The sequence below is a fragment of the Geotrypetes seraphini genome, chromosome 6 (genome assembly GCF_902459505.1).
Source record: "Geotrypetes seraphini chromosome 6, aGeoSer1.1, whole genome shotgun sequence".
Lineage (NCBI taxonomy): Eukaryota > Metazoa > Chordata > Amphibia > Gymnophiona > Dermophiidae > Geotrypetes > Geotrypetes seraphini.
In genome coordinates, this window is record NC_047089.1 from 40,654,769 (window position 1) to 40,680,718 (window position 25,950).

A 25,950-nucleotide genomic window follows, 5' to 3' on the forward strand; every position below is an offset into this window, starting at 1 on the left:
GGCTGTTGTTGGAAATAGAATGGACTATTGGTCTGGCTGGCTATGTTAGTGTCAAAGCAATATGGAAAGGAAAAAGGGCAGACAGAGCAGGAAATCATGCAAATGGTGGCACTATTCACTGCTGCTATCCAGATAAGTGTCCAGATAGTGGCATTGAATATTACTATGCTCCAGATGATTTCATTGATTGTGGTATCTGAATAGTGGTACTCAATATCCAGGTATAATAGCCATCGCTCAATATTTGAGGATATGTTTTAAATGCTGACTATGGGGCTCATAATCGAAAGAGAAAAACGTCCATAAACCGGCCTAAGTCGCCACTTGGACGAACATTTCTCAAAAACGTCCAAGCGCCGAAAATAAAAACGGGTTTTGGATGTATTTCTAAACGACCTAGGCCTTCATAGTGCCGCTCAACGTCCAAAGCTAAACGGGGTGTTTCGGGAGGCGTGTCGAGTGCGGGAGTTGGACGGGACGTGGGCCGGCTTAGACTTAGTCGTACAGCATGTATAACCGAAAGTTATACAGCCCAGGATCGACGGAACTTGGACGTTGTAACTTAGACCATGTAAAACATGGTCTAAGTCACAAAAACCCACCTAAACTCACCAGATAAGCACTGAAAACACATAATACAGACCCCCCCACACACACTACCCCAGTGATCACCACCCCCCCCTTAAAATTTTATTCACAACATTAAATTTCAGCCTCCAGACCATCATCACCTAGCAGCCGGGCATAGGAAAGCCTAGTCGTCCAGCACAGAGGCAGCTTAAGTCGTCTTGGGGGTGGGTTAAGGACCCATAGAGAGGAGGACCTATTCCCATAAGCCCCTGTAATCACTGCATTGATACTTAAACATGTGCACTGCCCTATATACCCCAAACCCCTTTTCTACTGGCATATAAGTGGCTCTTGCAGCCATAAGGGCTATTGGGGTGATGGATAAGTGGGTCTAGGGGATTCTGGAGGTGGTATGGGGGGCTCACCGTCACCTATAAGGAAGTTGTAGTGAGGCGAAGCCATGGCACCCTTTTTGTGAAGTTCACAGCGGTGCCCTGTAAGGTACCTCACTATTTAGGTGGCATGTCTGGGTGTTCAGTCCATCACTTTGCAGACCCCTTCCACGTCCAACAGGGCTTGTTCTAGGCGTTTTGGACTTAGACAGAAAGTTGGACGGAAATGTGGTATAAAGATGGACAATCTTAGTCTTGCCAATCTTAGTCTTGCCAATCTTAGTCTTGCCAATCAAATCTTATCAGCTTCTTCGATTGGGTGACGGGAAAGCTGGACCTGGGAGTGTCTCTGGACATAGTGTACTTGGATTTCAGCAAAGCGTTTGACAGTGTCCCGCACCGCAGACTATTAAACAAGATGAAGTCGATGGGTCTTGGCGAGAAGCTAACTGCATGGGTCAATGATTGGCTGAGTGGAAGACTTCAGAGAGTGGTGGTCAACGGCACCCTCTCTGAGACATCGGAGGTAACTAGCGGAGTGCCGCAGGGCTCGGTCCTGGGACCATCTCTTTTCAACATATTCATAAGAGACTTGACCCAAGGGCTTCGGGGTAAAGTAACACTGTTCGCCGACGACGCCAAACTGTGTAATATAGTAAGTGAAAACAATCTTAAGGATAGTATGACGCAGGATCTGATCACGTTGGAAAACTGGTCCTCGACATGGCAGCTGGGCTTCAACGCTAAGAAATGTAAGGTCATGCATCTCGGCAGCGGAAATCCATGCAAAACTTACACCTTGAATGGAGAAACACTAGCTAAGACTTCAGAAGAACGGGACTTGGGTGTGATCGTCAGTTCAGACATGAAGGCTGCCAAACAAGTGGAGCAGGCCTCATCCAAGGCAAATGTTGGGATGTATCAATAGAGGCTTTATCAGCCGTCAACCTGAAGTCATAATGCCGCTCTACAGAACCATGGTGAGACCTCACCTGGAATACTGTGTGCAATTTTGGAGACCACACTACCAAAAAGACGTGCTTCGAGCTGAGTCGGTCCAGCGAATGGCCACTAGAATGGTCTCCGGACTCAGGAGTCTCCCATACGAGGAAAGACTGAACAAACTGCAGCTCTACACTCTTGAGGAGCGTAGAGAAAGGGGAGACATGATTGAGACGTTTAAGTACATCACAGGTCGTGTCGAGGCGGAAAGCGATATTTTCTGCCCCAAGGGATCCTCGATCACAAGGGGACACCCGTTCAAACTCAGAGGAGGGAAATTTAATGGTGACACCAGGAAGTATTTCTTTACAGAAAGGGTAGTAGATCACTGGAACAAACTTCCGGTGCAAGTGGTCGAAGCCACCAGTGTACTCGACTTTAAAAATAAATGGGACATCCACGTAGGATCCCTACGGGGGTCGAGCTAAGGAACTGGGTCATTAGTACTCGGACTCGATGGGGTGGGACAGAAGAGTGGGCAGACTTGGTGGGCTGTAGCCCTTTTCTGCCGTCATCTTTCTATGTTTCTATGATTTAGCGGCTTGGACGATAATTAGACAATTTTTTAAAGTAAAAAAAAGTTGGACATATCTTTCGAAAATGTGTCTTAGGCTCTTTTTAACTTTGGACGACTTGCAAGATGGACGTAAACGGACTTAGATGTCCCTTTCGATTATGCCCCTCCACGGGTTTAAAAATGGACATAAGAACATAAGCAGTGCCTCTGCTGGGTCAGACCTGAGGTCCATCGTACCCAGCAGTCCGCTCACACGGTGGCCCAACAGGTCCAGGACCTGTGCAGTAATCCTCTATCTATACCCCTTTATCCCCTTTTCCAGCAGGAAATTGTCTAATCCTTTCTTGAACCCCCAGTACCGTACTCTGCCCTATTACGCTCTCTGGAAGCGCATTCCAGGTGTCCACCACACGTTGGGTAAAGAAGAACTTCCTAGAATTCATTTTGAATCTGTCCCCTTTCAACTTTTCTGAATGTCCTCTTGTTCTTTTATTATTCAAAAGTTTGAAGAATCTGTCCCTCTCCACTCTCTCTATGCCCTTCATGATCTTGTAAGTCTGACCTGAATATTTTTACTTCATTGCTGCTATGATAGCTCTGAAAAGCTAGTCTCAAATGTCTTACGCTACTTCAGTAAATACACAGTGTCAGCTACTCCAAATAGGAACATAAAAGTTGTTGCCTACTGCAACTCAGTTGTTGTTTAACTATCTATAATTGTCATGTACGTCATGTCCTGACTTATACTGTATATAGACTACTGTAACCTGTACTGGGCTCCTTTGGGAGAATGGGCTAAAAATTCAAATAATTAAATAAATATTTGTGCATTAACCCTTAAACTGGCCATCTTTGTTGAAATTATGTATTTTCTGACACAGAGAAAACTATACTATAATCAGTTCTGCAAAATAGTGGTATGGAACATCTGCCCCATTCTTAATTTTTACACTTTCCTGTGAAAAATCTTCAGGGCCCGTTTACAAAGTTGTGAAGAACTAATTTATTTAAAACATTTCTATACCGTTTTATATCAAAACTAGTATTATAGCCTGTTACATTAACGGGTGCTAGAATATATGTGTGTGTGTCTGTCTTTATTTCTTTCTCTTCTCTCTCCTTAGCCGCTTTCTGTTTTTCCATCTTTCTTTCTGTCTCTCTTTTTCCTCGGCTGTCCACCCATTCTCCCTTCCTTTTACCTTCCCTGTGTCCACCACCACCCCTTCACTTCTCCCCTTATCCAGCAGCAGCCCTTCTCCCTTTTTTAAATCTCCCCCCTGTCCAGCAGCACCTGTTTCCTGTCCCCCTGTCCAACAGTAAGCCTCCCTTTCTTTTTCTCCCCCCGTCTCTTCCCCTGTCCATCAGCACCTCTTTCCTGCTCCCCCGTCCAGCAGTAGGCCTCCCTTCCTTTTTCTTCCCCCCTAGCACCTCTTTCCTGCTCCAAAATGATTACATACATAAAATGTTAAAGCGAATCAGGACAAGTAGAAACAGACAGACTTAATTCTTATAACAATAAAAATCAATATTCAAAGAAATGCATCAATAAATAGGAGTTCAATCAGAAAACTGTTAAAAACACACCTATCACTACCTTTCCAAATTTGGCCAACAAGGGTGTTCCACAATTTTACTCCTGCACATGAAAAGGTCCATTGCATTGGTTTCTGCAGCAAAAACTGTCTTAATGTGGGGCATACTGAGGAGGCCCATGATAGTTTTTGGATGTGTGCACGCTACCCACATGCCAAAAAAAAAATGTACTTTTTAGTACTGGGGGCAGAGAATGGGCATATTCTGTGCTAAACAGCTCAGCTACATTGCTGTGCACTAACCGATCAACGCGTGCTTAGTCTGCGAGCCCTTACCGCCTGCATAATGGTAGGGGCTCACACACTAATGGGAAAATGAGCAAATGACCATTAATATGAAGAATAGAAAAATCAACCATTTTACCCCAGCAATGAAGATGGCCTTAGCGCACAGAAATGACCCACGTAAGGACATGCTAAGGCCACTTTTTACCACTGTTTGGTAAGAGTGCCCCTTTAGTGTAATTTGCTTTGGAATACTTTCTATTCCTGAAGTTCCAAAAGATTCAAAAAGTTGGCAAACCGTGCACCATTTCGAGGCTATGCAGATGAACTGATATGCTAACCTTATCCTGAAAGTTGTATCTGACCAGGTGTTTCATCTGTCAATTGATAAGATTCATGGATGTTCATATATGTAGTCAAACCATCCTCCCCACTGGATGCTAATATGTCAAGGCCATGTGAACAAGAAATTTAAAGTTTCTGACCAAACCACCATTTAGTTCAGGATAATAAAATGTATTAGCGGTTCACATTTCTGTTAAATAAGATGCAGTGCTCATTCAGCAAAGGCGAAAATTGATTTATTCATGCTATTCATGTTTAGAGATTTCTTTGGATACAAACTCATTGCACGAGATAAAAGCTGGTCTTCTGGATACTTCTGGTAACTCTGTTCCCCTCAAAGATATTCATATTACAGGAAGAATAATGGACATAATTGCACAGGTAATGGTTTATGTTTTAAAATATCTTAAGCTATAATTCACAATAACAACACATCCAGAGTCTAGTTCTCTTATTATAGACTTCTGAGTACCATATATACTCGAATATAAACCTATCTGAGTATAAGCCGAGTTCCATTTTTCCTCAAAAATGTTAATCGAATATAAGCCAGAGAGTTTATATTCAAGTATAATTCTTCTTCTCCGTTAGTGTCCTGTATTTCTCCCTGTCCCCTTCCTCCTTGATGTGCAGCATTTTTGCCCTCCTCCCACCACTCCTGCTCTGCCTAAACTTAAGGCTTCTACCATTTCCCTCTTTCACTTACCCCCACCCCATGTGACCAGCATGTCTCGCTTCCCCTTCCCCCTGCAGTGACTGGTATTTTTCTCTTTTTTCATGCCACTCGCACCCCCACGGTGACTGGAATTTCTCTCTTGTTCTCCCCTCCATGGTGAACAACTTCCCTTACCACTTCCTCCTGGTTGCTGCTGTTGACACAGAAATGAAAGGAAACTGGACTGGTGTGAGGCCTTCAGCATCTGCGCATGTTCAAGACTTCTGGTCATCGTGAGGGGAGGGAGAAAGCGAGAGTGAAGTACTGGTCACTGCAGGGGGAGGGTGGAGCACAAAAATTTCTTCAAAACGTAACTATAAGCTGAGATCCCGATTTTTGGGCCCAATAATCTCCGCTTATAGCTGAGTATATGCTGTTAAAAATTCAGAGGAAACGAAGTCAAGGACTTGTGCAGTCTCACAACATTTGTGGACTGGATCTTTAGCTGGCTGTATCCAGCTTAGTACTCTCACAGCACTGCAGCTTGGTTCTGCCGCTACTTTATTAGTGTCTTGTTTGTGGATTGAGAAATAACAAAATCCACCAAGAGAATTCCACAGGGCAAGCAGGCACAAAGGAAACAACTGTGGGATCTATACCACAACTGATCTGTGTATTTTTGTTTTTGTTTCTTCTGGACTGCACCCTGTATATTTAAATCTTCTGAATAAAGTTTGGATCGAGATCATCTTTTCCACAGTTGTAACCTTTGTACCTGCCTTCTTGCTTGTGGATTGGTCATTTGCAGTCATGAAATATAATCTCCATTGTTAATGCATTGGATAGTAAACTACAACATAATTAGAAGAAAATCGTATGCCGAGCCAGGGCCAGCTTAACCTATAGACTAGGTGATACTTTGTCCCAGGGCACTGGCACTAAATGGTGCCAAAAACCCAGGGTTGTGATATCACCAGCCCTTAAGCTGAGATACATCTTAAATATTCTGCTTCTCCTTCTCCTGACGCTATTGCCCAGTCCCGACAGGATGTGGCTTCATAGGCCAGCTGCCACGAGGAGGGAGGGCCAGCGCCAGCATCAACATTGGTGTCAGAAGAAGGAGATCCCTCTTGACTCTGCTGGTTGATATTGATGCTTGCCCTCCTTCCTCATGGTAGCTGTCTATGAAGCGTCAGAGGAGGGGACTGGCCTTGTGGGGGCCGAGAATGGTATGGGGCCACCAAAACAGAGTAAGTCTAGGTCCAGGGCACAGGCACGAAAACAGAAGTGGATCCGGGTCGTCATAACATTTTGAGCTGGCTCTGTCTCAAGTGTTGCTTAACACTTCACACACACTCAAAAAGATGTTGGATGAATACAGAGGATTCCTGAATATCAGCACAACCCAAATAAAAACATAAACTTTGCAATATTAGGACAGAATAAGGTTGTAGGCCATTTAAAGCATGTTCTTCATGTTCAGTGTCTTGTTGAATCTTCATAATATTAATCCTGAGTGTAATATATTTGTGCATCTGGGAATGTGATCTCATGATTAGAAATTTCTGTGGCAGAGTTTTTCACCAAGAGCCAGTATGACAGAGCTAGTGTTCCTTGCATTTCAGGTAGTGGTTTTTCAGACATACACTAATTTATCCAGCATTCCCATTGAGGCAAAGTATGTCTTTCCTTTGGATGGCACAGCAGCTGTGTGTGGGTTTGAAGCTTTCATCAATGGAAAACATATCATAGGAGAGGTAAAGTAATAATGTATTATGGTGATGGCTTCTTTATGTAGTTAAATCATTAACTTTATGTAGTTATGTCATTTGTGTTGAGACAGAAATGTATATCTTTATTTAAAATTATTTTGTTTAACTTACAAATCCTTTCTCTAAATTTCAAGATGTCTTCCTAAGACAAAACAGTGTTATATTATGTACTGTACTATACTGTCTTCCTGACCAGTACCCCCCGCCTCAACCTTAGGGAACAGCCTTCAATCCCTCACAATGCCCTGCATCAGATCACTGCAGTGACCTACCCTTGTAAAGCAGATACCTAATTAATGCATTTTCCAATGCAATAGGTGGGACATTCTAGACAACTGGGTTATTTCCTCATAATCGCATGCTGCAGAAGAAATCCACTCTGGATTTTTCACTCTGCCTCTGATATACATCACTGTACTCTCTAGCTCCCTCTACAGTTTTTTCCTTCTGCATTCATGACTGCAGTTGTGTGTGTTCTACTCTCCCCATTTTATTATTTTTAATTTACATTACATTACATTACATTACATTAGTGATTTCTATTCCGCTTGTACCTTGCGGTTCAAAGCGGATTACATAAGAAGAAGCTGGACATTTCCAGGAGGGTACATGACATTTAGGGTAAGACATAGTAACAGAATGAGTATAGTCTTAGTAACATTGGATGAAAGCAGTTATATTACATTACATATCAAATCTTTTCCAGGCGTTGGTAGGTAATATGATTCGGTAGGATTAATTGGTTTTGATTTTTAATTAAATTTTTTTTTTTTTTTTTTTTTTTTTTTTGGTCGGTTGAGGGTATGGTGCCAGGGAGTGGGTAAACCTGGTCGGTGTACGTGGAAGAGGAGAGTGAGATTAGGTGTTTTGAATATGCTTTTTGAAAAGTAGCGTTTTGATTTCTTTACGGAATGCTTTGAAGTCAGATGTTGAGGTTAACAATCTGGTTATGGAGGGTTCGAGTTTTGCTGCATGTGTTGCTATGAGGTTATCATAAAGCTTTTTGCGATGAGTGCCGTTGATGTAGTTTCATCCCCTTTTTGGGTAATTTTGTGCTTGAAGCAATTTTGAAGGTCTGCCTGCTTGAGATTTCATAGACTTCGGTCTGTAGCTGACAGGCCAATCCCTTTTGGGTACCTGTTGGCCAGCCTGCATAGTTTTCTCTGGAGCTCAGGGCCGTCCCTGAAGTGGTCTCACCTACTGTTAAGCAGATGTCGAGCGATGTCTTTCCCTCCACCCTTCCTGGTGCACATCTGTTGGTCCACAGGGGTGGAGGTATAGTCAGATAAAGGAGTCTGAGAGAGAGCTGAAAGCAGGTTGCAGCTTGGAAAGCCTGTCAGATCACAGTGAGTACATAGGCTGACAGCCTGTGAGAGACATCAGGGGAGGTAGGAAAAGTGGGAGTTTCAGTGTTTCTAAATGTTCCTTTGTGTTCCCCCCTCTTGACAAATCCTAAAATCTCAGTTTTTAGAGTTTGAGAAGTGTTAAAAATATTGTGATTTTGGCGCACATTTTGTGCCAGCAGCCATCTTGGATTTTTAGCAATCTTTTTTTTTTCTAAGTGCTTTGAAAATACACCTCAATTAATCTATCTTTTCAGATTTCTGCATCCTCCCCCCCTCCACCCATCCTATCACTGTTTACAAAAATCTTGGAAAATTACCTTGACAATTATTTGAAACTATTGTTTATAGGTGAAGGAAAAAGGCCAGGCTCACCAGGAGTACAGACAAGCTGTCAGTGAAGGTCATGGGGCTTACCTGATGGATCAGGATGCACCGGTGCGTTTTCTGTAAATTTGTTGATTTATACACTGCTGAGATAAAATCCTAATCTCAGATGGTGATCTGAACTGATATCTGTTTTGGAACTGGAACGGTAACAAGGCAAAGATCTTGAGATTGCAGCACTGGAAAACATTTTGGTCTTTAACTGATGCTTTCAATTAGTAGATTATGGAGATCATTTCAGAAGCTTTTTACAGCATCTACACATGTAAATAGATTTTACTTGTAGGTTGCACATAAAAGTAAATGGTAGTATTAGAATGCCACTGTTTATATGTATAGATGGTCCAGGATGCCTAGATTCAAAACAGTCATATCTTAGGTGTCGTTTGGTTGAGCCAAAAAATACACACATATATATCCTGACTGCAAGTCAATGTCATTTATAAGTTGAGGGCAGTTTTAGAACTAAAAATAGACAAAATGCTGTGACCCAAGTATAAGTTTTTGGCTGTACTCCAGCCCTCCCTCACTTGGGCCAGCACCTGTCTCCCCCTCCCTTCCAGAGTTCAGAATTGCTCCCTTTCTTTCTCTCCCTTCTCTCTGCTAGCCCATGGGTTCAGCCTCTCAATCCCCACCCTCCCTCACTGTGCACTTTCTTAAGTATCATCTATAGAGCCACAGCAGTGCAATGATCCTCCTAAGCTGCTTGCAGCCTGCCCAGAGCACTCTCTTTGATCCATCCTACCCTGTAACCAGGAAGTTCTTGAAATAGCCCTGTTGGGGACTTCTTGCGAGAAGAGAGAATTCATGTGCCAAATTCAAAGGGGTAGGAGGGTTTGGTTGGGGGATCATCTGGTAGAGTGAGGTTTTTAACTAGGGAGGGAGGAGTGGGTTGGAAGATTCAATCTTCAGAAGGTCATGTGTGTTTCTTAGCATGCCTTCACAGGGTCTATATCAGGGGTGTCAAAGTCCCTCCTCAAGGGTCGCAATCCAGTCGGGTTTTCAGGATTTCCCCAATGAATATGCATGCGATCTATTAGCATACAATGAAAGCAATGCATGCAAATGGATCTCATGCATATTCATTGGGGAAATCCTGAAAACCCGACTGGATTGCGGCCCTCGAGGAGGGACTTTGACACCCCTGGTCTAGATGGAACGAAAATCAGAATTTTGAAGAAAGTTTTCTACATACATGGTCACTGATTATAAATAAGCAAATATCTAGATATGTCATACTGTTTTGGTGGTAATGTGCTAAAATATGAAAACTTTAAGCAAGATCTTGTTTTGTAGGATGTTTTTACTGTAAGTGTTGGAAACTTGCCAGCGGAAGCTACTGTTTTGATCAAAATAACTTATATCACTGAGCTGAGTATGCAGTGGGGATCTGTATATTTCCGTGTGCCCGCTGCTGTGGCACCTTGGCAACAGGACAAAGCGCTCAAAGAAAACACACAGGTTTGTGCAGTGTTGAACTTGAGAGGTAATCTCTACAGGAAGACCTTTTATAGCTGCAGAGCTGTTTGTGTCTGACCAGAGGCAGCAAGATGACTTACTTGCCATTTTGTTTTGTGTTTCTTTGATGGAGCTTTGCTCCAAAGTTATGGCCTGGCACCTAATCACTTTTCTCACTATCTGAGTCAATAACTTTGTTTAAAAACTTTTAAACTATCCTTAGTCACATATTAAAAAAAAAAAACCCTATTCAGAAGTAACTTCTGTTGCTTTGGGGTAATTGATTAAACATTTGTGCCTTATCTTTCGCAGGACACAGTAGAGAAGGTTTATATTAAAACAGGAGATGCACAGAAAGGGCAAGTAATTTTTTTTTTTTAATATATAAATGTGCATGCTTTGAGATTTTGTTACCATTTAAAAATAGTAATGTATATTGTGAATATAGTTCAGCCAAATGGTTTGGAGCTGCTCTGTGAATTATATTAATTTTTCTCTTTTGCTGTTCAGGGCTTTCTCTTTGGATATGTCTGTTGAAATGCCGTACAAGATTGAATACATTTCCAGCCTAACACACAAAATTAAAATAAAGGTGAGTGAATCTCCTTTGTAGCTACAAAATAACTAGTTTCTGAGTATATTCTGGCATGATATTTATACATAATTTAGGGTTGTGGAAAAACATTAATAAAATTATTAGAAAATTTGTCCAGTTAAAATTGTTGGGGCTGATATTCAGCCTGTGGTGGTCAGCATTTTTTAAGCCACTGAACGTTATGGGCAGAATTAAGCATTTTATTCCAGCATTGGAACTCCAGATCAATGTGGTCACCCAAAGTTAATGAGGCACTGGATGATATTCGAAGTGGTAACCAAATTAGCCTTGTGGATAAAGCTAGGACAGTTTAACTGTTTAAGTGCTGGCTCTGCCCAAACTCCACCCATAGTCCATCCCAGCACTAATACACAATGGCTCCTGCTGTTAAAATCAGGCTGAATATTAACTGTGTTATTTTTGGGGATATTCATAAACTGTAAGCTCAAGGCTTTGGAGGAGGAAGAGCAGCCCAATGATTAGTGTGGTGGGCTGAGAACCAGAGGAACCAAGTTCAATTCCCACTGCAGTTCCTGAGCAGGAATAAATAACCATATCTAAACCCTTGCTGACTGACCAAATTTGTCCCACTAAGAGGCTGCCATCGCTTTGTTCAGCAATGGATGTTGTTGACATTTGGAGAACACTCCATCCTGGAGAGGACTTCACCCACTTGTCAAGAGCACATGCATCCTTATCTCAGATAGATTACTGGCTGGTTTCTCGCTCTCTTTTCTCTAAAATTGGATCTGCTACAATTGGCTCTTTTGACATTTCTGATCATGCTTTGGTCTCATTTATTTTTTGGATACCGCCCACAGGAAAAGGCCTCATTCCATTGGCAATTCCTGCTTCATCTGTATAAAGACTTGAAATTCCAGGAGTTTCTCAGTGAACAATGGTCTGAATACCAATCTTATAACGCTGCACATCTTTCCGATCCCATCCTTTATTGGGAAGCAGCTAAAGCAGTGCTCCAGGGTAATTTTGAGATGTAAAGGTTCATGAATATTTAATATGGAAGAGATGGTGTTCCAAATCTTATCCCAGTACATCGTAAGATGTGAGCATTGATATATCATATGAGGCAGTGTATCCACAGATTTCCCACAGGACCAGCACATATTAGAGACTTCATGAGAGGATTTAGCAAGCTTCTGTGGGGTCCAATGAGACCAATGTAAAAGAAAGTATATCGATTGAAGGACTAGAGCCAATCGAATAGACTTAAATACTCTGACCCATACTTCCTGCCAAAGCTCATTATCTGCAGAAATATCCAAATCGGGGTGCCAAGCATTCATCAGCTGTGATATAGACACAGGCGACGCCTGTCGCAGTAATGCGTACCATTTAGAGGCAACACCATTGAGAGGGGCAATAAGAACATAAGAATTGCCACTGCTGGGTCAGACCAGTAGCCCATCATGCCCAGCATTCCGCTCCCGCAGCGGCCCTTAGGTAAAAGACCAGTGCCCTAACTGAGTCCAGCCTTAACTGAGTATGTTCTGGTTCAGCAGGAACTTGTCTAACTTTGTCTTGAATCCCTGGAAGGTGTTTTCCCTTATACAGACTCCGGAAGAGCGTTCCAGTTTTCCACCACTCTCTGGGTGAAGAAGAACTTCCTTACGTTTGTACGAAATCTATTCCCTTTTAACTTTAGAGAGTGCCCTCTCATTCTCCCTACCTTGGAGAGGGTGAACAACCTGTCTTTGTCTACTAAGTCTATTTCCTTCATTATCTTGAATGTTTCGATCATATCCCCTCTCAGTCTCCTCTTTTCAAGGGAAAAGAGGCCCAGTTTCTCTAATCTCTCACTGTATGGCAACTCCTCCAGCCCCTTAACCATTTTAGTTGCTCTTCTCTGGATCCTTTCGAGTAGTACTGTGTCCTTCTTCATGTTCTGCGACCAGTGCTGGACGCAGTATTCCAGGTGGGAGCGTACCATGGCCCGGTACAGCGGCATGGTAACCTTCTCTGATCTGTTCATGATCCCCTTCTTAATCATTCCTAGCATTCTGCGGAAGGAGATCAGGTGTGGACTTTAATTTTTGAAGATCTGGATATGATTCGCAAACACATTGTTTTAATTGAAGCTATCTAAAATATTGGTTGGCTGGTAAACTATATTTATCACGTACTTCATCAAAAGTCAGCTAGCTATTGTGACTAAGGAGGTCTTGCAAAGTCCATATCTCACATTTTTGCCATATAGACCAATTCAAGGTAGTGTTTTGGATTTTAAAGGTGTCATAATGAGATCAGAGAGGTGTCCTTCCATTTGATCTTCATAACGCTGTCAAACTGTTGGAGTACAACATTCATTGAGCAAAGAATGCAATTAGATTGTTGTTTTAGAGGAAAGATATTGATAGGGTAAGATCAAGGGTTTGGTACCAAGTAGACTTTTCTCCAGAGAAAGCTATGAAGGGGGATCAGACATAGTTTTATTAAGAATTCATAAAGAACTTTGATGCATTATAAATTCCTGGTGATATTTGAAAAAATCCAGAAAGTTGACTCCACCTTTTGACTTATCATTTTTAAGATTATGCATTGCAATCTGAGGTTGGCTGTTTTCCCACAAAAATTTGCTCAAAACTTGTTCAATGTCTTGTGTAGAAGATAGGGCAGCATTCTTCACATGTAGTTGATTTTGGGTTGAATCATCATTTTAACTGTAGCAAGTCACCCCCACCATTTCAGTGAGACACGCTGAATGGCCTGCGCTGCTCCCAATGCTCATAGAGTTCCTATGAGCATCAGGAGCAGCACGGGCCATTCAGCGTGGCTCTCTACGCTACAAACTGCTAGCGCAGTTTAATAGAAGAGGGGGAAAATATTTAACAATTCTTGGCAACTTGCAATTCCAACTGGGATTAGATAATGCTAGTAATTGTTGCCTCTATTCTCAAGACATTTGATTGCTGACTCATGTTTTGCATTATGATGGTACTATGTGATCTTGGCCTGCCCTACGGCACCATTGTTGTTTAACAGTTGGTGACTTTTTGGCATACAAACAGCTTCAACATTATGTGGGTTCCCTAGCTCCCTCTATTCTCTTATGTCCCATTGATGTCAGATTTTGAGAATTTTTGGAGCCTTACTTGGTCTCGGGTTTGTACAAGGATCTACAAAAAATCTTTAGATTGGTGAACAGGGATGCATTGCGCTCTCGCTGGTGTTGGGAGTTAGGCTTGCTGGCGGATTCCTTGGATCTCCGGGCCTTATTTAAGTGGATTCATGAGGTTTCTGTGAGTGCTGACCTCTGGGAATGCCTACATCGGGTCCTTCATCGAGCTTAGTTTACACAGCAGCAAGTTCATTACACTTCCCCCTCCCCATTCGTGGTTTCCACACTCGTGGTTTCACAAATTCGTGATTTTTTTTTTTTTTTTGGGGGGGGAACCATATTTTATCATGTTCCCACCTCTATCCCGCCTTCCCCCCGGCATCCTGGCCTTACCTGGTGGTCTAGCAGGATTTCGGGGCAGGAGCAATCTTCTTACGCTCCTGCCCCATGTAGATCGCCAATAGGAAATGGCTGCCTTGAGCTCCCGCCATAGTCCTGAGAGAGCTCGCGGCAGTCATTTCCTATTGGCGATCTGCACAGGGCAGGAGCGTAGGAAGATTGCTCCTGCCCCGAAAGCCTGTTAGACCACCAGGTAAGGCCGGGATGCTAGGGGAAAGGCGGGAGGGAGGCGGGGGTGGGTCAGAGCCGGACAAGAAGATATTTGCGTTTTTTCTCCATTCGCGATCTGGCTCTGCCCCTATCCCCCACGAATACCAAGGGAGATGTGTATTCAGGGTTAGTTACCTCCCCTACCTGTCAGAAATGTAATCAACAGGTCCACTCATTTTTCAATGCCTTTTGGTCTTGTCCAAAGATCAAACAGTTTTGGAGAGACATCCTGTCATATGTAGAGGGCCTCCTGCACTGCTCTATTCCACTGTTGGTGGCGAGTATTTTATTGGATAAGTATGAGGCCTTCTGCCATCCTTTTTATGGTCAACATCAGTTTATGTGTAAGGTGGGAGTGTTGGCGAAGAAGGTAATTCTTTTGGTTTGGGTTGGGGGAGACCTCCCTTTCTTTTGGAATTGGAGAAATTCCTTATTGCTACTTGAACGTACAGTGGCCAGACTGAGCCCTAAATGTAAAAAGCGCTTCCTTGAGATTTGGGATCCCTATATCTAGTCCTTATCGCCGTATGCCCGCAGTGACATCTTGAATTCCTTGTGATAGTAAAAGCTTTTGGGTTGGGAGAGAAACGTGAGACATCGGTCATGGTGTGGGTTGGTCTTTTTTTTTTAATTCTTTCTTCTTGCTTTAATTTGTGTGAGGAGAGGTTAGGGTGGATGTGTTGATAGTCTTCTTTTTATATTTGGTGTTCTATGTCATCGGACACCCAATGCCTTGTGGTATATCTTTTGACGATTGTGGAACATTTGTTTCTATATATGCTGGTTTGATATGTAGTCACCTTTTAACTTTGCTGTTCTTGTTAGTGGGGGGGGGGGAGGTAGTACTGGGCTAAGGGGATTAGCTGTTTTCTGGTGACTAGGACTGTAAGATTGTTCTTCCACCTTTGTATTGCTTTCATGGAAAATCAATAAAAACCATTTGAACATAAATAACCATATCTAGTTAAGTGTATTTTCTAATCTATGTGCTTACTTGCAACCCTACTGGCAAAGTATGCACCATCATATCCCTGCATGTACTTTTAGACCACGCCATAATTTATAAGAGGCTATTTACACACATTTGTGGGCACATATTCTTGGAAATTATTTTACAAAATTACCTCCAAACTGTCCTTGCATATTAACATCAGAATTAGCAGCACAACTCTGCACACCAGCTGCATTATGTAATGAAATCTCATGGGAAATAAAAAAAATCACATAATACACAAAAGAGCCTGAATTCTCAAAACAGCAATGTTTGGAAGGTGCCCAAACTGTGCCTATGGTAAGTGTTTTAATGGGCCATTAATAGTGCGATAATTGACCGTGCTGTTAAAAAAAACAATTAAAAACTAATTAAGAAAAAGAAGTAGGCACCGCAAGGCGCCTACAAAAAAAGGCACCTTAATCATATCTATCCAGATGCTTCCTGGTGCTGAACGTCAAAAGAGGCGTGGTTATGGGTGGGGTTGACATTTTGCGCTGCTAAGTGTGATTCTACGTTGAAGATACCTGTGCCAGAAATTTGGCCTGTAAAACCCTGGTGTACATTTTCGGCACCTATCTTCAACGTAGGCCATGATTCACAAAATGTCGCTGGAGTTTGAGTGACATGTGACTGGCAATGTTTTTTCAGGCGCCAGCCAATTTCAGAATCTGGGCCAAAGTTCAAAGTTTTTGAAAATTACTCAGTTTTATTCCTCATTTGTTCTTTTAGAAAACTGATTGTAAAGCTGTGATTAGCACCTGCGAAGGCTCTTCATTAGACAGCGATGGCTTTGATTTACAAATATCCATGTGCGATGCCCACCTCCCCAGAATGTGGGTAGAAAAGCACCCAGAGCATGAGAGTGAGGTAATGCTTATTCTTGATAAGATCTTCAGTGTATAAGTTGAGTTAGCTCACCTGGTCTAGGACACTGTTCTCAGAAATTGCTGTGGTAGGGTCTGTGAGTAGAATATTGTTACACCCAGGATTCCTGTAAACCTATGATGTGGTATACGATTGCTTTATCCTGAGAGTTTTGTCTGGTTTTCTTTGTTAAAAAAAAAATAAGAAGCTTATTAAGTTGCACTAAAGTTTTGCACCATGTGTTAATGACAAAAGTTAAAGCATATTTACTGATGAAAGTGTCTTTTGGAAAGGCTTCTGTGCCATAACATAGTAGATAATATAGTTAGCTGTGCCCCTTTGAAGTATATATACTTATAACTGCATCACATCATCTGCTGTGGTAGCAGTTAATATGCAGGGTCATCCACTGTGGTAACTACCCTCTGTGGTTCCTGCCCATTCCCCACCCCAAAATGGCATTTTCCATGTAAGCTGTTTACCATGGTAATTAGCATGCACTAAGAGTTAAAGCAGCAACATGCTTTTAGAGTTGGATATTTCCTGTATTAAGCAGCTGACTCAGCTTAGTAAAGAGACCTCTAAATGTATCTCAGATGCTTGTTTTGTCTTGGCCTTGTTTTTCTTGCTCTCTTCCTTTGTATGTATCGTATATACTTGAATATAAGTTGATTTGAATATGTCGAGACCCCCATTTTTCCCTCCTCAAAGAAGCGGCTTCCTGAATTCACGGGAGCCATTCAGGAAGCCGCTCAGCGCCAAGCAGCAGCGCCAAAGCAAGCTTCCGCTCGGTACCACTCAGCGGCTGAAGCTGGAACTCACCGAAGCGACTGACCAGGTTAGCAGCAGGACAGGAGCGTGGAAAGCTCGCTCCTGACCGCTATACCTCTGGACCACCAGGGATTCCAGCAGCAGAGGAGGTAAGATGGACAGGGCAGGGAGGGGGGACAGGATGCAGAGCCTGGTGGCCCGACGGAGGCCTGCAATAAGTCTGGAAGGGGGGGCGGGTGTGCGCTGGACGCTGGCCTGAATATAAACCAGGACCCCCATTTTTGGGCCAACTTTTTGGCCCCAAAATGCTGGTTTATATTCGAGTATATACGGTAACTAAAACACAAGTTTATTGTTTATTTAAAGTTTTATACTGCCAACTAATGACTATGAAGTTAGAGCATGTCTCTCTGCATAGGAGAATATCAACAGATTTCTGACATTGTGCCAATAAAATTACAAATGATGAAGCATGGGCCATCTTGTGGAATAGTTGTGATCTACAACAGCACAGGAGACCTGTGTTTTGGACTCTGGTTCATCAGGGAAAATGCCAACATTTATACATAGAAATCAAATAGAAGAATAATACAGATGTACCCTGAGATCTGAGGTGTATGCCTAGTAGTGGTATTGAAATATAAAATAATAGAAGGTATAGGCAGTATTGACATATTTAGTGCACACCTTCTTAAACATTTCCATTTTGAAATCTAAGAGTCTTTTCACTCTTGTGTATCTTTCACATTCTCACATTCTGCTGTCTAAAAAGTACAATTCAAAATGCATTAAAGTAGGAGTATGTTTCACTGATTTACATAGCAGTAAAAATATGTAACCTCCTAATTCTATCTGTTGCCAATAAGCTAAACCCTATTCATGCAAGGCAACTTGTTGAAATTTATCAAAACATTCAGTCTAATCGACATTTAGTTGTCAATGTTTTATCAATTCTTTAATAAGTCTTCAGTATATGCCAACCACCAGCCTATCAGTTCATGGCAGAGGTTCATGGCAAATTCATCCTCATCAGACTTATTTTTGTTTTTGTAAAAATTTTCAATATTCAAGTGCTACTAAAGTGCTAGTTTTGTGCTATTAAATACAGTGGTACCTTGGATTACGAGCATAATCCGTTCCAGGAGCATGCTCGTAATCCAAAATACTCGTTCTGAACGTGAACTCGCAGGCCTTGAGCATGCGCAGATGCTCAAGGCCCAGCAGAAGAGGAGGCCGATCTTCGGGCACCGACCCCAAGCACAGGACATGCCGGTGCCCAGATGACGGTAAGAAGCGGTGGGGGGTGCCCAATCGCGGCGGGGGGGTGCCCAATTATGGCGGGGGGTGCTCAATCGCGGTGGGGGGTACCGGATCGTGGGGGAAGGGTGCTGGATTGCGGGGGGCGCTCGTAAATCGAGCCACGCTCGGTTTCCGAGGCGCCGATTTTGCAAATGTTTTGCTCGTCTTGCAAACCGGTGCACTCATAAACCGAGGTACCACTGTACTTCTAAAATATCTTCAAACTTTAAACTTTACGAATCTTGTACTTAGCTTTATGCTTTATATATTTGATTTTCTCTGTTAATTTCTGTTGAACGTCGGGTAGGGACCTGTCTGCTCCGACATGTTTCGCCAAAGGCTTTATCAAGAAGAGGTCCCCCCTTCAGTATTGGTCTGCTGCATCCCGACTTAATCTCTGAAGTGTTAAGATCACTGATTTACATAGCATACTCTACATTTTCAATGTTAGAGAATAATTATAGATCCAAGAAACAAGTAGGCAAACAGTCTGCTAGGTCCTAAAGGAAGATATATTTCTGGATGAAGCATCCTTAAATATCTTAATGCACTCTTTAGTCATAGCAAAAATTGACTATTGTAACGCTTTATATAAGGGAATTACTCTTAAAGAAATGCGCAGAATACAAATCATACAAAACACGGCAATAAAAATAATCACTAAAAAGAAAAAATTTGATCATGTGACTCCCCTTTTAAAGGAAAAACACTGGCTTCCTGTTAACCAATGAATCACATACAAAATTTTAACAAACAAAGCCCCTGCATTTTTAGAAAAAATTTTAATTCCCTATACTCCTATAAGATCTTTGAGATCAGAAGAGAAATCTCTCCTCTTAATCCCGTCACTAAGAGTCATCTACTCCAGGAGAGACACGATCTTTTCTGTCACAGCCCCTCAAATCTGGAATTCCCTCCCAGCTAATATAAGGGATGAAAAATTACTTGGTAAATTTAAAAACCTATTAAAAAGTTGGCTTTTTAAGGAAGCTTTTAACTAAGCCATATGCATTTTAATTCCCCCAAGACTTTCCTTTCTCTAGAAAGAGCTTTAAGTAAAATCGAGCAGGTAATCTTTTACCCATCCTTTTGTTTCAAATTCCTACCCTGTTATATTTTCTTTTTAAATTGTATTTAATCCACTTTATTTTTTTTTTTTACTTGTGTTTGGTTGGTATATAGTTGTGTAAATCATTGTCTAAGCAAATTGTTATTCTTCTTTATGTCACCCTAATTTGCAACATTGTTTGTAAATTGCATTGAAGTAAGATTTTGCGATCAAATCAAAATTTTATTAAACTTGAGGTAGACATGGTCAAAGTTGAAGAGGTCTTTAAAATTTTATATTAACCCTTTAATTGGCAGATGGTGGAAAAGGCTGCTTTATGTAACTTGTTGCTGAACGAGAGCAACAGTGCCAAGTAACAGGCATTTGGAGATGCAGATCTCCCATAAGAGCCATAGAAAACACATGTTGCTTCTGAACAACAATGCCAAATGAAGGGTTAAAGTAGGTTAAAATACTGCCCGACACAGCCGTGTTTCATCCTACATGGGCTGGTTCAGGGACTTAACTTTTACAACAAAACACATCTCACTAACAAGTCATATACCTTAACACACAAGCTATGTACATGCAAAGCATAAAAAAAGAACAAATAATAAATGTTGAATAACTTATAAATAAATAACTCATAAATAAATAATTTCAATAAATAACTATTTTTTTAGTTGACATTTTTTATTGATTTTTTTCATATAACAAGTGTGTCATAAAATTTCGTACAATTATCTTAAAAATACACTTGATACCTCCATAACATACTTTACATACAACATATCTTATATTACCCTTATTATAATTTTAGATATCATATAAAATTTAATGATTTTATCAACTATTATTTAATTATGAATCCCTTTCCCTCCCCTTATTTTGTTAGTTGCACATAATATAACATCTATTATGATAATTTATTTATATTTTATGATAAAGAGAATAAACCTACCCCCCCCCTCCCTTAACCAGTATCTTATTATGGGGAAAAATTATATCAATCATTACAAAAATCTGTTAATGGTCCCCAAATCTTCTTGAACTTATCGATATATCCTTTTTGTGTTGCAAATGTACGCTCCATCTTATATATATGGCAAACTGAATTCCACCAAAAGTTATAATTTAATCTGTCATAATTCTTCCAGTTGTGTGTAATTTGTAAATAACTAATGATAATTATAGAAATATTTAAAAAGTCTTAGGCAACAGTGTAATCTGGTGATTGGTTAAGCAGTCCCCATCTATACTTGTTCTTTTCCTGTTTGAGTAAAAGTACTATCGGGGGAGGGGGGCAATTGTCAGTGCCTCAGTCTTCACAGGTAGACCGGTGTTTACTCATGGAAAAAGCTTTGAAACCTTACCTTCTTGAAATTTCAGTTTGGGTAACCTTAGGGGGCTTAATTTCATGATCCCTCTGGTTGCCATTTGAAAACTAGATCAATATTTTATGTACTCCCAAAGTAGGGTAGGTACCTCTTTGCTGATGGTGCCCTCCTTCTTCCTGTAGGCATGCATGCTGGTGTTTCAACCCAATTTTGATACTGCAAATAATGTGGAGGATGACAGTGAGATTGTTATTTGTTTGGATTGCTCCAATTCTATGGAGAGCTCAGTATTTCAACAAGCCAAGCAGATTGCTCTTCTTACACTGAGGTCTCTTAGTGACCGTCACCGAATAAACCTTGTCAGGTTTGGCACAAGTAAGTTGATTCTTTTTGTTTTCTGTTAGAGTATTTGGTTACATATTTTCACAGTGGTTAAGTTGAAAGAAGACCTCTTTATTGAGTCTTCTAATTCGCTAAGAGCTATCTATCTCTCTAAGTTCATTCCATATAATCTACCTTCATCATCATGCCTGTTAGTCCCTTATCCCTCATGAAATATTACTCCAGCAACTCAGGAGTGTTGGGCTCCAAAGCTTGGTCTGTGCTTGCCCCCTCCCCCCCCCCCCCAAGTCCCCCAAAGGCATATCAGTAGTTTCTGTGTTGGTCTTAGGGTAGGAGTTATCCCTAGTCACTCCTGTCCTGGTCGGCGCCATCTCTAAAATGACCCCTTTAGCCGTGGTCTCATGCTACTACCACAAATAATATCACTTAAGGACTTAGCGTGTAGCTTGATAACGTTGCTTCTTAAATATACTGCAAATTGGCAAAAATTGGTGATGTACTATCATTCTTAAAATGGAGAAATTAACCACCTCTTATTTCTGTATTTATATATTTATTTCATCAGCCTTATTGCATGCTCAGTTGCCATTTGGGGGTAATTTTATGAAGCATTTTTTACATGTAAAACTTGTTTTATATGTGGAAAATTCCTTTCATAAAAATTGCATGGCCTCTTATGTCTTTAAAAATATGCATGCTGAAAGGTCATAAATACTTCTATGCAGACTGCGTAGAGGCATTCCTTAGCATAGCAGCAGATGAATCCAGAGACAAGTGGGATAGCTCACATCGACCAGCAGGTGGAGATAGAGAAACTGATTAACAGTTGGTCTTATAGCCTGGTATTCCTTCTATCCATTCAGTTTGCTCTATCTCCCAGCAGGGGTTGGAGCTATCACTCTAGCTCCTGGATTCTGGCTGTGCCGGGTGAATTTGTGTACAGTTATAGTCTTCTGTTGAGACTAGCTCTCTTCAGAAAGACAGGGGTGCCTGGCTGAGCGGTGCCGGCTTTGGGAGCTACACCTGGGCCCTCCCAGGTCCCTTCTCCACCCTCCCCTCCGGTAGATTGAGGGGTTACTTGGGCTCTGCGGTTTCTTCTTTCCAGTAAAAAAAAAAAAAAAAAAACCTGAGCCTGCCTATGCTGTGCTGTGCCTTTTTGGGTCAGCTTTCAGTTACAACTGCCAGCCATAACTTTGCTTCCTGTGGTTTTCTGTATATATTTCCTCCTTGGCCGATGATAGGTCGAGTGTTACAACGCATCTCTCTCTTTCAGGGGAGGGTGATCCTGGTGGCTCCAGATTGGCTGCGTCGGCTGTGGTACGCAGATCTGATTCAACTATACGCAGGCGATCGGCTAAAGTTTCAGGTGACTCCGGACTTACTGACTCAGGGTCCAATCTCCATGGAAAATCCGTCCCACTTTGGTCTTACGGCCTGGCTATTGAACGGTCGCGGCTGAGAAGTAGGGGCTATTCGGAGCAGGTCATTGCCACTCTTCTTCAAGCTAAGAAGATTTCTACGTCTGCCTCCTATGCTAGAGTCTGGAAAGTTTTTGAGTCATGGTGTGGGAGGCAGGGTATTTCGCCCTTTCGGGCGTCTCTGTCGGCTATTCTTTCTTTTCTGCAGGAGGGCGTAGCTAAAGGGTTGGCCTATAATTCTCTAAAGGTTCAGGTGGCAGCCATTGCTTGTTACAGGGGCCGGGTTTCTCGTTCGGCGCTCGCATCGCAGCCTGACGTGGTCCAATTCCTCAAGGGGGTTCACCATATCCGGCCTCCTGTAAAGCGAACCTGTCCCTCGTGGAGTCTTAAACTTGTCCTTGGGAGGTTGCGGGCGGCGCCTTTTGAGCCTTTGTCTACGGCTACGCTGAAAGATGTCACGTTGAAAACGGTGTTTTTGGTGGCTATGGCTTCTGCAAGACGGGTGTCGGAATTGCAGGTGCTATCTTGCAGGGATCCGTTTTTGCGTATTTCGGATGCTGGGGTATCTGTTCGGATGGTGCCGTCCTTCCTGCCTAAGGTGGTTTCTTCCTTTCATGAGAACCAGTGTTTATTCCTCCCGGCCTTTCGGCGGGAGGATTGGGGGGAGTGATACTCGTCGTTGCGTCTCCTGGATGTGCACTGGATGGTTCTACATTATTTGGGGGTGACTAACGACTTTCGTCGGTCGGATCACCTGTTCGTGTTGTTCGCGGGCAAAAACAAGGGTATGGCCGCGTCTAAAGCTTCCATTGCTCGTTGGGTCAAAGAGACGATTGCTTCGGCTTATTTGTTAACGGGGAAGCAGGTACCAGAGCAACTTCGTGCTCATTTGACTCGAGCATTGGCTACGTCGTGGACGGAGTCCGGGGGTCTTTCCTTGGAGGAAATTTGCCGGGCGGCTACTTGGTCATCTGGAAATACCTTTTCGAAGCATTACCGATTGGATGTGGCTGCCCGTGCGGAGGCTAGTTTTGGCGCTTCTGTGATTGCGGAGGCGGCATTAGCTTCCCACCCGGTTTGAGTTTTGCTTTGCTACATCCCACTTGTCTCTGGATTCATCTGCTGCTTCTAAAGGAAAGAAAATTAACAGGTAAGAACATAATTTTACCTTCCTTAGCATAGCAGCAGATGAATCCAGAGCCCCACCCCTTCTGTGGACTATCTGTCTCTGTGTTATGGGGCATTTTTTCAGTTGGGTTATTGTTGGTAGTTGTATTCTGTAATTTTTGGTTTGAACATTCGCTACTGGAAAGAAGTTTTTTGGATGCTCATTCTCCTGTCTCTGGATGCTTGGGCAAGGAGCATAACTGAATGGACAGAAGGAATACCAGGCTATAAGACCAACTGTTAATCAGTTTCTCTATCTCCACCTGCTGGTCGATGTGAGCTATCCCACTTGTCTCTGGATTCATCTGCTGCTTCTAAAGGAAAGAAAATTAACAGGTAAGAACATAATTTTACCTTCCTGAGGCCATAATTGGGTAGAACAGAAGTAAAGCTGTGATTTATAGACACATTTTCTAAGATACATGGGTATACATGTAGACTGCGTACAGATATTTCCACCATCTTCAGAGCAGGTGTAAATTTTGGCTGTTTCTGGGTGCTGCTTTTATGAAGGCACATAGGCACTCTTATTACCTTGATAAAATAGCCAATTTCTTGGACTTTCACATAGGCATTGTATCCTGATATAAAATTACCCCATAGGTACTTTCTCTTTTTGTAGTGGTATAATTTGGTTTCCATTCTTTACTGTAGATTATCAAGAATTATTTTCCTATCCAAAGTGCACAACAAATAGATCCTTATTGGAAGACTATATTAAAGTAAGTTACCCTTGTACCTTTCAGTGTGCAACGGATTTTATTCTTTGCAGTGTTTCATGTTTGCCTCCTCTCTGCCACTAACCAAAGTTCCATCCTTTTTTTTTCTCTCAATCCTCGTTATTCGTTAGGCCCCCACCAATCACTCACTGTTATTTCCTTTAGCCATGAAAAAGACTTTTGCATTTATTTGAAAGGTCGTAAGAAATTCCCACTGTAAATTAAAGAGCTGATCTGCTATTGGGAGAAAAAGAAATATTCAAATTGTTCAGTTGCTTATTTATTTTTTTCACTATGTGTTTTTTCTCAGCTTGCCAGACCTATGATGGGTAACACTGACTTGTGGAAACCTTTGCGCTCTTTGAGTTTGTTAGCACCTTCCCGTTGTCTGCGCAGTATTCTACTAATATCCGATGGCCACATTCAGAATGAGAGCCTTACTTTTCAAATTATAAAGAAGAACGTCAAGCACACAAGGTTATTTGCCTGTGGTGTTGGGTAGGTACAAAGTAAATTTTCTCTTTCTAGGTAAAGGGTCATGGATTTGATATACTACCTTTGCGGTACAATTGGTGACGGGACAAAAGCGCACGAGACTTCAGCACGCCAACATTGCAGCGCTGACAATTCGGCGCAAGACACCAGCACGCTGCCTAAAAAGTGACTTTTAAAGAGCTCCGATGGGGGTGTGTGGCCCAGTTTACTTCATACTTTTTGTGCTGTTGTTGGGGGAGGTGCAACCCCCCACATTATAGAGAAAACTTAACTTTTTCCAAAAAATCAGGAAAAAGTTAAGTTTACTCTATAATGGAGGGCTCCAACTCCCCCCCCAACGGCAGCCCGAAGAGTATGAAGTAAACATGGAGGGGTTCCCCACTCACACCCTGCATCGGAGCTCTTTAAAAGTCACTTTTTAGGTGGCGCGCTGGTGTCTTGTGCCGAATTGTCGGCGCACTGAAGTCTCGCGCGCAAATGACTATAAACCGGTACAATCAAAGGCAGTGGCGAGGGTGAGTGGTGCCTCTTCCCTGCCCCCCCTTCTGTTCCCCCATGCCTCATTAATTTTCCCGACATGAGCAGCATCACGAACTTGCTGTCCGCATCATGTTGGCTTTCCCTCTGACGTCACTTCCTAGGCGCGGGACCCATAAGTGATATTGGAGAGAGCCAATACCGACGCGGGCAGGAAATTTGTGATGCTGTTCGCGCTGGGAAAATTAAAAGAGGTACGCGGGAAGGGATGCATGTGCGCGGGGGTGTCAGGAAGGAGTGGGGGGGGGCAGAGAGGAGGTGGGGCAGACTGCCCCCCTTTATTACGCTACTGATCAAAGCAGTTTACATTTATTATATGCAGGTACTTTCTCTTTCTCTAGTGAGCTCACAATCTAAGGCCTCCGTTTATGAAACTGTGATAGCAGTTTCTAGCGCGGGAAGCCACGCTGAATAGCCCATG

General features: G+C 42.3%; 1 protein-coding gene across 6 annotated transcripts in view; it reads left to right on the top strand.

Moving 5' to 3' along the window:
- Window positions 1-25,950, top strand: part of PARP4 (poly(ADP-ribose) polymerase family member 4) — a 172,621-nt gene that overhangs the window by 56,339 nt on the left and 90,332 nt on the right. For all 6 annotated transcript variants that reach the window (XM_033947750.1, XM_033947753.1, XM_033947754.1 and 3 more), the window contains 10 exons: window positions 4,903-5,024; window positions 6,924-7,055; window positions 8,765-8,851; window positions 10,097-10,261; window positions 10,571-10,617; window positions 10,769-10,850; window positions 16,262-16,399; window positions 21,034-21,226; window positions 24,433-24,500; window positions 24,808-24,995. In XM_033947750.1, the coding sequence (XP_033803641.1) occupies window positions 4,903-5,024; window positions 6,924-7,055; window positions 8,765-8,851; window positions 10,097-10,261; window positions 10,571-10,617; window positions 10,769-10,850; window positions 16,262-16,399; window positions 21,034-21,226; window positions 24,433-24,500; window positions 24,808-24,995 (1,222 nt within the window). The remainder of the gene's footprint in view (window positions 1-4,902; window positions 5,025-6,923; window positions 7,056-8,764; window positions 8,852-10,096; window positions 10,262-10,570; window positions 10,618-10,768; window positions 10,851-16,261; window positions 16,400-21,033; window positions 21,227-24,432; window positions 24,501-24,807; window positions 24,996-25,950) is intronic.